General features: G+C 48.7%; 2 protein-coding genes across 2 annotated transcripts in view; both read right to left on the minus strand.

Moving 5' to 3' along the window:
- LOC109199848 (uncharacterized) overlaps positions 1-14,668 on the minus strand; it is an 827,125-nt gene that overhangs the window by 771,603 nt on the left and 40,854 nt on the right. The window lies entirely within an intron of this gene.
- Positions 7,384-11,329, minus strand: LOC109199352 (nascent polypeptide-associated complex subunit alpha, muscle-specific form-like). The gene is made up of 4 exons (XM_025898654.1): positions 9,756-11,329; positions 8,365-9,725; positions 8,297-8,309; positions 7,384-8,228 (listed from the first exon to the last, which is right to left on the minus strand). The coding sequence occupies exons 1-4, from the start codon at positions 10,684-10,686 to the stop codon at positions 7,462-7,464; spliced, it is 3,072 nt and encodes a 1,023-aa protein (XP_025754439.1). The 5' UTR covers positions 10,687-11,329; the 3' UTR covers positions 7,384-7,461.

Raw genomic sequence — 14,668 nt, forward strand, 5'->3', positions numbered from 1 at the left:
GCATACGTCAGTATTCCACTTGATTTAGAACCTAATGATGAGAGTGAAGATGAAAATGATGAAAATACCACTGTTTAAAATTATAACGTGAATATAACCATGTTTGACTAAAATCACATGCACAATGACGAGCTACTTGAAAATGCAGACAGCAAGAAAGTAGACTTTGATGTTTTAAGCATGTTTTATGAAGAAATAAAATCAGCAAAAACAGGAGGGAATGTTAAGAGATTTTTACATTTACTTACTTTGATAACCTTTATTTTGCTTAAGTATAATTTCTTGTGAGAACATGATGTGTCTGTAACCTACAGATTAAGGAACAGAAGCATGCGTAAGGAAGTTACAACGTCACACACGCTCAGGCAGAGACAGTTCCAACCTGAAGCTGATATGACAAAGGATACTAGTTCCTCTTGTCTTATGGATAACGGCCACTCATGCGATAACCATATCTAGAGATGTTTTTCTATTACGTATGCTCCACCTAGAGATGCTGTGTAATCTATTCTCTGCTATAAAATAAAGAACGGACTGAGGCTCTGCGCGACTTGCTTGTGTCTTGCCACACAGTAAGCTTCGCCCGTGTACACGAAATAAACTGAGTTTGTGTTTCTTGCTCTCCTTCCAGGTTTTCCTTTGACAGCAGCACTAAGGTCTAGCAGGACAAACATAGAGATGAGTCCACTGTCTGAGGCCATAAGAAGATCATTTGTAACCTTCACTAAAGCTGTTTCTGTGCTGAGCTCTGAAACCTGACCGAAACTCTTCAGATAAGCCATTCCTCTGCAGATGATCTGTTAGCTCTTTGACAACTACTCTTTCAAGGATTTTTGATATGAAAGGAAGGTTGGAGATTGGCCTATAATTAGCTAAGACAGCTGGGTCTAGGGATGGCTTTTTAAGTAAAGGTTTAACCACAGCCAGCTTGAAGGCCTGTGGTACATAGCCGATTATTAGAGATAGGTTGATCATATTTAAGATTGAAGAATTAATTAATGGCAGGACTTCTTTGAGCAGTTTTGTAGGAATGGGGTCTAAAAGACACGTTGATGGTTTGGAGGAATTAATTATTGAAGTTAACTCAGAAAGATCAATTGGAGAAAAAGAGTCTAACTTAACATCGATGGTACTAAAAGTAGCTGTAGATAATATTACATCTGTGGGATGATTATTGGTAATTTTTTCTCTAATGATAAAAATTTTATTTGTGAAGAAGTTCATGAAGTCATTACTAGTTAACGATAAAGGGATTGTTGGCTCACTAGAGCTCTGACTTTTTGTCAGCCTGGCTACAGTGCTGAAGAGAAACCTGGGGTTGTTCTTATTTTCTTCAATCAGTGACGAATAGTAAGATGTTCTGGCTTTCCGGAGGGCTTTCTTATAAAGCAGCAAACTATTTCTCCAGGCTAAATGATGATCCTCCAAATTTGTGACACGCCATTTCCTCTCCAGCTTACGAGTTATCTGCTTTAGGTTACGTGTTTGAGAATTATACCACGGAGTCAGGTACTTCGGATTTGAGGCCTTAGTTTTCACAGGAGCTACAGTATCCAGAGTCGTACGCAGTGAGGAGGTAAAATTATTAACAAGATAATCGACCTCTGTTGGAGTAGCGTTCAGATAGCTGCTCTGCTCTATGTTGGTACAGAGCATTGAAGATGATAACAGTGGGCGGATTATATTCTTAAACTTAGTTACAGCACTTTCAGAAAGACATCTACTTTGATAAAGTCTAATCTCCACTGCTGTGTAATCAATTATTGTAAATGTGAATGTTATCAGGAAATGATCAGACAGCAGAGAGTTTTCAGGAAACACTGTTAGATGTTCAGTTTCTATGCCATATGTTAAAACAAGATCTAGAGTGTGATTAAAGTGGTGGGTGGGTTCTTTTACATTTTGAGAGAAGCCAGTTGAGTCTAATAACAGATTAAATGCAATGTTGAGGCTGTCATTTTTAGCATCTACATGGATGTTAAAATCACCCACAATAATTATTTTATCTGAGCTGAGCACTAAATCAGATAAAAAGTCTGAGAAATCAGAGAGAAACTCTTTGTAAGGCCCAGGTGGACGATAGATAATAACAAATAAGACTTGTTTCTGAGTTTTACAGCTGGGTTGGACAAGGCTAAGCATCAGGCTTTCAAATGAATTAAAAGTCTGTCTTGGTCTTTCGTTAATTAATAGACTGGTGTGAAAAATTGCTGCCACACCACCCCCTCGGCCTGTGCTTCGAGATTTCTGGTAGTTAGAATGACTCGGGGGTGTTGATTCATTTAAACTAAAATACTCATCCTCCTACAACCAGGTTTCTGTAAGGCAGAGTAAATCTATTTGTTGATCAATTATTAAGTCATGTACTAACAGAGACTTGGAGGAGAGAGACCTAATATTTAATAATCCACATTTCACTGTTTTACTCTTTGGTTCAGATGTGGATACTGTATTGTTCTTTCTTTGTGATTTTTTTATGTTTAAGTTGTTTATTGCTGGTTTTTGGTTTGTTTTTTGTCTTTTTGGGAGCTGACACAGTCTCAATGGAGATGGGTTTTTGGGGGGGTAGCAGGAGGAGAGAAGCTGCAGAGAGGCATGTAAGACTGCAACTCTGCTTCCTGGTCCCAACTCTGGATAGTCATATTTTGGGGGGTTTAATAAATTGGTCCATATTTCTAGAAATGAGAGCTGCTCCATCCAAAGTGGGATGGATGCCGTCTCTCCTAACAAGACCAGGTTTCCTCCAGAAGGTTTGCCAATTATCTATGAAGCCCACATCGTTTCTGGGACACCACTCAGACAGCCAGCAATTTAAGGAGAACATGCGGCTAAACATGTCACTCCTGGTCTGATTGGGGAGGGGACCAGAGAAAACTACAGAGTCCGACATTGTTTTGGCAAAGTTACACACCGATTCAATATTGATTTTAGTGACCTCCGATTGGCGTAACCGGGTGTCATTACTGCCGACGTGAATTATGATCTTACTGTATTTACGTTTACCCTTAGCCAGCAGTTTTAAATTTCCTTCAATGTCGCCTGCTCTGGCCCCTGGAAGACAATTGACTATGGTTGCCGGTGTCTCTAGCTTCACATGTCTGAGAACAGAATCACCAATTACCAGAGTTTGACCCCCGGCGGGTGTGTCGCCGAGTGGGGAAAAACGGTTAGACACATGAACAGGTTGGTGGTGTACCTGGGGCTTCTGTTTAAGACTATGCTTCCTCCTCACCGTCACCCAGCCGCCCTCTTTCCCCAGCTGCTTGGGGTCTGCCGGGGAACAGCTAGCGGGGCCTGCGCTATCTTCGGCTGCACCAGCTACAGGGGCCTGGCTAGCTACGGGTGAATGAAGGGTGCGAAGCCGAGTCTCCAATTCAGTAATCCTGGCCTCCAGAGCTGCAAATACGCTACATTTGTTACAGGTATCATTACTGCTAAAGGAGGCCGAGGAGTAACTAAACATCTGACACAATGAGCAGGAAAGTGCAGGAGGGACAGGTGAAGTAGCCATGGTGCTAATGAGTCAGCTACGAGCAAAGCTAAGCTAGCAAAACAGTACAGAGACAGTGAGTGAATACTTTAGCTATAAATTAGGTAGTGAGCACACAGAAAGGGTGAATCAGATGAAGCACGTTAAGATTATACTATGCAAAAGGGATGTATCAAAAGATTTAAATTAAATTGCTAAGCAGAAAAGCTACTCAGAAACACCACTGTTTCTATGAGTTCGCGGTCCCCGACACCGTACCGTTGCTGCGTGGGAGAAAATTTCCTGGAGAAATAGCAGCATGGGTGAAGTTTTCCATCTGGGCCATGCTGGGAAAGGACGGCGCCGGCGCCGACATCAGAGGCATCCACCTCCACCACAAAAGCTCTGGCAGGATCAGGGTGGAGTAGGATGGGGGCCGTAGTGAACCGGTGAATAAGGCCCCGGAATGCTTGTTGTGCACTTGGGGAGAGGCAGAAGGGTTTAGGCAGGTTAGCTGGTTTAGTGAGAGATGTCAGCGGGGCGACAATGGTGCTGAAATTTCGGATAAAGCGCCGATAGAAATTGGCAAAGCCCAGGAAGCTCTGAAGCTGCTTAAGGCTGGAGGGCTGAGGCCACTGGGTCACGGCTTGGACCTTCTGCGGGTCCATGGTCAGGCCGTCAGAGGAGATGGTGAAGCTGAGGAAGGTGGTGGACTGCTGATGGAAAGCACACTTCTCCAGTTTGCAGAACAGCTGGTACTCGAGCAGCCGGTTCAGCACGGCCCTCACATGGCGAATATGGTCCATTTCGGTGCGGGAGTAGATCAAGATGTCGTCTAGATAAGCAAACACCCACCGGCCTATCATATCACGCAAGACATCGTTGATCAGATGTTGGAAGACAGCAGGGCTGTTGCAGAGGCTGAAGGGCATCACGAGGTACTCCCAGTGACCGTTAGGGGTGATGAAGGCCGTCTTCCATTCGTCCCCTTCCCTGATGCGCACCAAGTTGTAGACGCTGCGTAGGTCCAATTTGGTGAAGATGCAGGCCTGGGAGAGGGAGTCGAGTGCAGTGGATAGCAGGGGAAGAGGATGGCGGTTCTTGATAGTGACTTTATTCAGACCCTGATAATCAATACAGGGGCGGAGCCCGCCATCTTTCTTCTTGACAAAGAAGAATCCAGCAGCAGCAGGAGAGGTGGAAGGGCGAATGAAGCTCTGTTGGAGAGCCTCAGCAACATACTCCTCCATGGCCTTAGTCTTTTCAGGAGACAGAGAGAACAGGCAACCGCGAGGGGGCACCGCTCCCGGGAGGAGCTCAATGGCCATGTCGTAGGAACGGTGAGGAGGTCGTGGTAGGCCGGAGGGATCTTATCCAGATCAATGGGCTCTGGGGGAGAGGCCTCTTCCGACTTGGAGTTCACTTTGGTCCGAGAGAGAAGGCAGTGGTGTGGACATTGGGGACCCCAATCCACGATCTGGCAGGACGACCAGGAGATGTGGGGGTCATGGTGACGGAACCAGGGGTATCCTAGGATGAGAGGGGAGGAAGTGGCCGAGACCACTAGAAACCGGATCTCCTCCTGATGATCCCCGATAGACATGTGAACCGGCCGGGTCTGGAACTGGACCGGGTAGGGTTGGAGGGGTCGCCCATCTACGGAGGTCACTGGGAAAAATCGATCAACAGGGGTTAACGGAATGCGAAGTCAAGAGGCTAGTTTCTGGTTGATGAAGTTCTCGGCTGCTCCGGTATCCAGGAGAGCTTCAGATGAGAACTGCTGGTGCTTCAGGTGAAATATTACTGGTAACAGAAAACGAGAGGGGTTAGAGTGGGATGGGCCAGGTGGGACTCCCCCGCAGTCTACCTGGCGTCGTCGTTTCCCGGGCGTAGCGGGCACTGGGGACGACGGGGTCAAGCTGATCCACAATAGGCACAGAGACCCTCACGCCAGCGTCTCTCTCTCTCCTCTTTAGACAGTCTACCCAGCTGCATGGGCTCCCGCTGGACGTGCTGCTTGGGCTAGCAGCTGCTGCTTCAGAGGGGGGAGGAGACTGCGAAGACGTGGCCCTTTAAAGGCCCGAGGGGTGTGGCGAGGCCGCGACATCACTCGTTGGTCGATCTTCAGGGCGAGGTCCACGGCCTCATCCAGAAATTTGGGGGCCCTCACGACCGGTCATCTCATCTCGGATGTAATCAGCCAGCCCCTCCAAAAAGATGGATCGTAGAGAGGCATCTCCCCAATTTAGCTCAGCGGCCAGGGTACGGAATTGTGAAGCAAAGTGACAGACTGGTCGGTTGCCCTGGCGTAAATGAAGCAGCTGTGACTCCACTTCCACTTCACTGCTCGGGGGAACAAATGTCTTCTTTAATTCCTCCACGAACAGGACGTAGTCATTGCAAGCTGCTGATTTATTGTTGTAGAGAGCCGCGGCCCATTCCTGGGCCTGGCCAGACAAGAGAGAGGTTAAGATTGCTACTTTTGTGTGGGCGGTGTCGTATTTAGTGGGCTGACATTCAAACAGCATGTCTAGAGTGGCGAGCAAGCCATCAGGTCGGCCATCAACTTCGTTCCACTTATCTGGCAGTCCGATCTGGGGTTCCGCGCTCACCGGCGTTGGCTGACGTTGCAGCGAGGTGACGGAAGTGGAAAGTTGGAGGACAGTTCCGGTGAGAGATTCCATTTTTGTGCTTAACCGATCCACCACGCTGTGAAGGTATATCACTTCGGCTTTCAGCCGTTCGAATTCCGCTGACTCTATGACGGGCTCAGACATCCTGTCACAATCGGGGGAAACGAGCGAATTAAACACAGCAATTCGGCGTGCCCGTGTGGCGTGCTGGCTAGACCCAAACGCGGCAAAGGCTAGCGGTGGGTTGGAACAGGCACGCAGTTACTTTAGTAACGATCGGTGCACAAAGCACGGCTTCGGAACCGACGTTACAGATGGAGAGCGAGCCGAGTCGGGATGAGCAGATGAGTCAAAAGAGAAAACACTCACAGTTGCTGAAGCAGGTGGAGACTGACGTCGGCAAGGATTCGGAGCTCCTGACATGAAGAGATCGATGTCTGAGCGGAGAACAGGTGGGTGGTGTCTCTCTTTTAAGCCCGACCCCGTGATCAGCTGATCACTGCCTGACAAGATTAGGCTTAAAACTGTCACGGCGAGTGAGAGGGGCCGTGTGGAAATTAAAGGAGGATCCAAACGCAGGCACTTGTACCGGTGAGAGGGTGGTTTATTAAACACAAAGGAAATGGACAAACAGCAAACGGAGAACTGAACTATACTGGGTAAACTAAACTACGGAGCCTGAACAAGAGCACAAACCTGAACACGAATAGCAGGAGACGGAATGATGGAAGACGGCAGGGAAACACACAGAATGAAACAGGGTGGATACGCAGACGGACCAGCAACAACAATGACTAAAGACGTGACTTAAATACAGAGAAACACAAGGAGATTACACACAGGTGGTGGACACAGCTGGGAGTAATTAACAAGACGAGACAGAGGTAAAACTGAACACACTCACATGAGACGCAGACCTTCACAATAAAACAGGAAACAAGAACACTACACAAAGACGCAGACCCGACACTGAGAGACACATGGAAAATGACACCTAAACCCACACATGAGAACACAAATCCTAATCACCAATAAACAGAAACATGAAACTAGTAATCACCACCACCACAATAATCAGCACAACAAGATAATAAGAAAACAATCCATTACTCAAAAATAAACCAAAACATAATAAACTCAAAATACTGGGTCCAACGGACCCAGAACCGTGACAGTACCCCCCTCTAAGGGCTGGCTCCCGACAGCCCCAAACGAAAAACCACAACAAAGCACCAGGCCAGGGCGGGCGGAGGGGTCCAGGACGGAGGGACAGAAACCAAACAAAAAAAACAAGGAGCAAGACAGTTCAAAAACACAAGAAAACAGTCCCAAAGCACAGGAAAATACAAAAACCAAAGCTCAACAAGAGTCCACAAGCAGTTCAGGAGGTCGACCCGGGGGTCGGCCACACAGGAGCCAAAACAGGTCAGGAGGCCGGCCACTTGGAAGGCAGTGGCGGCCACGGGCAAACAGTTCCGGAGGCCGACCGTGCACACGGCAACGGCGGCCACTGAGCAGATCCGGAGGTCGGCTGCAATGCCAGCAGCGGCGACGATCTCCCTCCGGAGGCCGACCTCGACGGCCATGACGCCAACTTAGAGGCCTGGAAAACGGCCGGCAGAGGGGAGGCGGAACAGGACGAGCTGGGTCCCATGACGGTGTAGCAACCGCAGGACCAGACGAGGCAGGGCCAGACGTGGACAAGTCAGGACCAGACGAAGCCGGACCTGGCGAGGACGAAGGCGTGGATGAAGCCGGGCCAGGCGTGGACGAAGGCGTGGATGAAGCCGGGCCAGGCGTGGACGAAGGCGTGGACGAAGCCGGGCCAGGCGTGGACGAAGGCGTGGACGAAGCCGGGCCAGGCGTGGACGAAGGCGTGGACGAAGCCGGACCTGGCGAGGATGAAGGCGTGGACGAAGCCGACGAGGCAGGACCAGGCGACGGCGGAGCGGCTGCGGAACCTGACGGCAGCGAGACGGCTGCGGAACCTGACGGCAGCGAGACGGCTGCGGAACCTGACGGCAGCGAGACGGCTGCGGAACCTGACGGCAGCGAGACGGCTGCAGGCGATGATGCTGCAGGCGTGGATGAAGACACGGGGGCCGGACCTGACGGCAGCGGGACGGCTGCGGAACCTGACGGCAGCGGGACGGCTGCGGAACCTGACGGCAGCGGGACGGCTGCGGAACCTGACGGCAGCGGGACGGCTGCAGGCGCGGATGAAGCTGCGGCTGCGGATGAAGCTGCGGCTGCGGATGAAGCTGCGGCTGCGGATGAAGCTGCGGCTGCAGGCGGAGATGATGAAGCTGCGGCTGCAGGCGGAGATGATGAAGCTGCGGCTGCAGGCGGAGATGATGAAGCTGCGGCTGCAGGCGGAGATGATGAAGCTGCAGGCGGAGATGTAGATGTCGCGGGGGATGATTTAGCCGGTGATGGCTGAACAGCCCTCCCCGGACCGCCAGCAGACGGGAGGATGTGCTGTCTGGGCCCTCCAGGACCCTCAGCTAACGAGGTGTGGTGCTGGACGGGCTCCTCGGACCCACCAGCTGACGACACAGGAGGCTGGACGGGCGACTCGGGCCCTTCAGCAGACGACACAGGAGCCTGGACGGGCGACTCCGGCCCACCAGCTGACGACACAGGAGGCTGGACAGGCGACTCGGGCCCTCCAGCAGACGACACAGGAGGCTGAACGGGCCCCTCGGACCCTCCAGCAGACGACACAGGAGGCTGAACGGGCCCCTCGGACCCTCCAGCGGAGACAGGAGGCTGAACGGGCCCCTCGGACCCTCCAGCAGACGTGGCATAAGGCTGGACGGGCTCCTCGGGCCCTCCAGCTGACGACACTTGAGGCTGGCTGGGTTCACCTGAACCCCCAGCCAACGAGGCAGGATGCTGTCTGGGTTCACCTGAACCCCCAGCAGACGGAACTTGAAGCTGGCTGGGCTCTCCCGAACCCCCAGCTGACGACACTTGAAGCTGGCTGGGCTCTCCCGAACCCCCAGCAGACGAAACTTGAGGCTGGCTGGGCTCTCCCGAACCCCCAGCAGACGAAACTTGAGGCTGGACGGGCTCCTCAGGCCCTCCAGCCGACGAGGCAGGATGCTGGCTGGGTTCTCCCAAACCCCCAGCTAACGAAACTTGAGGCTGGACGGGCGACTCGGGCCCTCCAGCGGAAACAGACACTGAGGCAGCAGGTACGCAGACCTCTGCCGGTGTGGACACTGGCTGGAACTGAGCAGCACAGTGGCTAGACTCAGGCAGCAACAGTGGGATGCAGTCCTCAGAGGGCTGAAAGTGTTCCCCAATACACTCAGCAGAGGACGGAGGCGGACGGGTGAAATCACTTGAGCTCTCAGGGGGCGCTGAGAGCCGAGACTGCTCTGGTGAGTTCCCCAGTGAAACTGCTGGCGCTGGCGTCTTGACCTCTAGGGGTCCAGAGTCAGCTGGTGAGTGACACCCAGCCTCTGGGGAGGCCCTAGAGGGAGCAACTGTCTCTGAGGTGACCAGCTTAAGAGAACCAGCAGATGTCGTGGTGAAGTGTGTTCCCTGCTCGTAACGAGACGGTGAGGATGGTGACTGAATGAGTGAGTGAGCAGACAGATGAACAAGTGGCAGCTGAGCTATAGGCAGCGGAGCGACTACAGACTGACCTACAGGTAGCGGAGACGACTGTAGTGAAGGCGTAATAGGTGGTGGAGAGGCCAACAGAACTGAGGGCAGCTGGCCTGCTGACTGAACTGAGGGCAGCTGGCCTGCTGACTGAACTGAGGGCAGCTGGCCTGCTGACTGAACTGAGGGCAGCTGGCCTGCTGACTGAACTGCTAACTGTACTGCTAACTGTGTTACAGACCCCACATTGAATTGTGGTGAAGGTGTGGATGGGGGAATATGGTCAGGAAGCTCTGTTTCAGTGAGGTCTACAGCTTCCCCTGAATTGACCAGTGCAGATGAAAAAGAGTCCCAAACATTTTCATTCTCTAAACTCAATATGCTAAACTCAGTAACTCCAGGCTCAGAAACAGTGTGAACACAGTCATTAACTCTGAACGTAGGCTCAGAAAAGGAAGTCTGAAGCGCAATGGCCATGGGTGAGACAGAAAAATCATTGTTAGCGTCAGAAGGCACACAAAAAATAGCGCCAGAAAACACAGTCACTGAATCTGACGCAGCAGGAAAAGTGTCCCTTTCACTCACCACAGCCGGCTGCTCTGTCATTCTGAACTCTGGCTGTGGGGTGCCGCGCCGGCGGCGTGAACGTCGCTTCCTCCGTGGAGACGGCTCCGACGGGCCGGGTAACTCCTCATCCGGCGGTACGGACGGCACGTCCTCCGTTGAAGCGAGCGGGTGAGCAGTGGCGGCGGGGGGGTGAAGGTGTAGTTCATGGAGAATGAAGTTTTGTATGAGCGGGTGGAGTGAGTCCAATAGCCAGGGATAATCGGACAAAAGCTGTCGTAGCCTGACTTCCAGAACGTAAAGAAACGCTTCACCCTCATGCTCAAGCCACAGGTTGATTATTTTGGTAGCTGAGTCCGTTATGAGCTCTCGAAGCTCCGAGGGTGGGGTGAATGCCGCTGGATCCATATCTGGCTGGTCCGTACTGTCACGGCGAGTGAGAGGGGCCGTGTGGAAATTAAAGGAGGATCCAAACGCAGGCACTTGTACCGGTGAGAGGGTGGTTTATTAAACACAAAGGAAATGGACAAACAGCAAACGGAGAACTGAACTATACTGGGTAAACTAAACTACGGAGCCTGAACAAGAGCACAAACCTGAACACGAATAGCAGGAGACGGAATGATGGAAGACGGCAGGGAAACACACAGAATGAAACAGGGTGGATACGCAGACGGACCAGCAACAACAATGACTAAAGACGTGACTTAAATACAGAGAAACACAAGGAGATTACACACAGGTGGTGGACACAGCTGGGAGTAATTAACAAGACGAGACAGAGGTAAAACTGAACACACTCACATGAGACGCAGACCTTCACAATAAAACAGGAAACAAGAACACTACACAAAGACGCAGACCCGACACTGAGAGACACATGGAAAATGACACCTAAACCCACACATGAGAACACAAATCCTAATCACCAATAAACAGAAACATGAAACTAGTAATCACCACCACCACAATAATCAGCACAACAAGATAATAAGAAAACAATCCATTACTCAAAAATAAACCAAAACATAATAAACTCAAAATACTGGGTCCAACGGACCCAGAACCGTGACAAAAACATTCCTTTTTGCTAAAGCATATAGTTAGGGCTGGACCAGGTGACCCTGAATCCTCTCTTAGTTATGCTGCAATAGACGTAGGCTGCTGGGGGATTCCCATGATGCATTGAGTTTTTCCTTTCCAGTCACCTTTCTCACTCAACGTGTTAATAGACCTCTCTGCATTGAATCATATCTGTTATTAATCTCTGTCTCTCTTCCACAGCATGTCCTTTCATCCTGTTTTCCTTCTCTCACCCCAACTGGTCGCAGCAGATGGCTGCCCCTCCCTGAGCCTGGTTCTGCCACAGGTTTCTTCCTGTAAAAGCATGTTCATAATATTCACAGTGTATTATTAAAATCTGTAGTTAAACATGTAACAGCAGGCCAACATGTTGATGTTAAAGGATTTGATGTTAATGAAACTGGAATAATCCACAGTATCAGGCTTAGTTCCTCCCTCTCCTGCAGTCTTTGAAACATCACCCCTCCTCCGTTCTGAGTCACAGTTCACCTAAACACCAGAATTTGCTGTGGTCTAAGTGGGCCAAACCTGAATGTTGACTTCTTTGAAAAACTGTTTTTATCTGTTTTTTCCAGTAAAAGGAAAGTAACCACAGATTTACTGCAGGCTGAGACTTGCACTGTGAACTGTTTTAACAGTTAAACACAGAGAGAGAAAAGCCTGGAGGCTTTCAGGGGTCATGGGAATGTCTTGTAGTACGTACATCAGCACAGAGTCTGAACCCCAACTAGTCAATCGTGTTCAATTCAATTTTATTTATACAGCGCCAAATCACATCAACAGTCACCTCAAGGTGCTTTATATTTTAAAGTAGACCATACAGTAATACATACAGAGGAAAAAACCCAACAATCATATGACCCCCTATGAGCAAGCACTGGGAAGGAAAACCTCCCATTTAACTGGAAGAAACATCCAGCAGAACCAGCCTCAGGGGGGGCATCTGCCACGACTGGTTGGCAGAGATTAATAGCAAGAGATAAGAGTAATAATCATGTGTAACATTCACTGTTTGGTGGATCTGTGTGCTGTCAGCCTGGTAGCATGAATCATCTGAGCTGAAAGGAGTCAGCTCGGCCTAGGTGGTCACTGCAAAGGTTCGATAATTGAGAAAACTGTGACGCAGTGTTCAGACTCAAGCTAAGAACCAAACCAGAAACTGAAAGTCAAACTCAGAGTAAAGAGAAGAGAGCAAAGTTCACATGCTGATGTGTGAAGACAGTCTGACTTTTGAAATATATGATTTATTTAAAAGACAGACATCGACAAACAGATTAAAAGAGAAAAACGAAATGAAAGTATTTCCGGATAACTGTTTTAAAAAGATTTAAAGTTAATGTTCTTGTTAGACTGTATTAATAAAATCTAATTGAGTACATTGTTTTGCTTGTTATCTGCTCTTTTTTGCCGTCTCTACAATTTACATTGTGCGACAGAGACATTTTGGATTTCCAGTCAGCACGTAAAATGTGGATATGTTTGATTCCGCTTTTGCTTTACCCTTGCTAAACTGCTTCAGTAAAATATCCTGAATTCAAAAAGTCTAAATTGTGGACGTTCCCTTTTTAACTCTTTGTGAAACAGTAAAGGGATGAATCTGAGTATTAATTACTTTTATTGTAAATAGCTCTGACATATTACTGCAGCCTTTTTGTCCTTATCAGTAAATTGCAGGAAAGACACTTGGACATTAAGGCAGTCAGGCTGGGCAGGTATAATGTTGGTATTATGTTCGTTGGCCATTTTAAGTACCAATGGGAACCAGAACCATAGAAATCTACATTTCAAAGTGGAGAAATACCTTTAAATGAGGACATGTGGCATTGTTTTCTTTTGTGTTTTTCATTTCATATGGCAACACTGGTAAGTTTACAGAACATAGTGAAACCTATAGTTTTCTCCCAATTTTATTGATGTTACTGGTATGACCAAGTCTCACTTTTCAACTCTGTGTTAAGGTTGGCTGTGTGGCAGGCAGGCAAGGAGGAGTGGTGGACCCAGAATGCAGGACTCAGACTCGAGGGATGAACTCAAAATACTCAGCTTTATTTGCTGGCACGGGAAAACGAGCATACAAAGCAAAGCAAACTAAACTAAACTGGGAAACAACACAAACTCACGGGAAACACAGGGAGACCCACACAGCATGAGGGACGACGCGACACTGACTCAAAGAAACACAGGGTTTAAGTACACTGGGAAGTAACGAGGGGAATGAGACACAGAAGGAGGGCACAGCTGGGAGAAATCAGAACTAACGAGACAAGGAAGCAAAGCCAGACACATTAACATAAGACACGCACCTCCAAAGTAAAACAGGAAACATAACACAGACTGAACTTAAAGACACAGACTCACAGGCAGGCACTGCAACAGAGGGAACAGAGACGTGGGACCAGGGCAGACACAGACACTGACTGGACACGGGGATATAGCAGACAGCAACTAAGGATTACACAGACACATAAACCATAAGACAGAACTCCAACTAAGAAACCAAAGACTAGAAATGATAAATAACATAATAACCTCAAAACCCTGGGTCAACGACCCAGGCATCCTAACACTCTGGGGCCAATATTACCAGAGCACTCCATGTTCACTTTTCAAGCCATCGCTCCTTTGAGAAACACTTTCTCAGACTATGCCTTCACTTTTGTGTTTGCATTTTTTTCATTTTTTAAATTTCATTTTACATAAACACATATGAATGTATACAGGTACATTACATATATAGTAACTTAACCAATTCATTTGATGGCACATTTACTGTGTTTATTTGTTTTTGTCTGGTCACATGGTGGCTTTCTTAAAAGTTAATTGCCGTATTTTTCAGACCATAAGGCGCACCAGATTATAAGGCGCACTGTCAATGAACGGGTCTGTTTTCATGCATACGGCACACTGGATTATAAGGCGCATTAAGCAAAACAAAACAGTGAGATAAGTCAGATAAATTTGCCTGGATGTTAAACATAATTGTTACTGCTGGTAAAGCAGCGACGCTGATCATTTTATTAAAGATGAAAGAATTTAGACAGTTTTTAACTCTCAGTGTTCGTTTGACTTTGGGACCTGAAGCGGACGGAGTTTTGGATCCAGATTACTCAGCGAGGGTCCTGACTACGGTAGCCGTAACGCTCCAACAATCCATCAAGCGGTGCGGCTTCGTAGGCTACTAAAGTCGTACTAAAACATTTTTTGACAGATTTTTGAGTGCCGTGTACCACATAAAATCGGTTCTAGGTCAGTAATTACAACCAGAATTCATACATAAGGCGCACCGGATTATAAGGTGCACTGTTGA

This window comes from Oreochromis niloticus, linkage group LG15 (assembly GCF_001858045.2).
Source record: "Oreochromis niloticus isolate F11D_XX linkage group LG15, O_niloticus_UMD_NMBU, whole genome shotgun sequence".
In the NCBI taxonomy this organism is placed as follows: Eukaryota; Metazoa; Chordata; class Actinopteri; order Cichliformes; family Cichlidae; genus Oreochromis; species Oreochromis niloticus.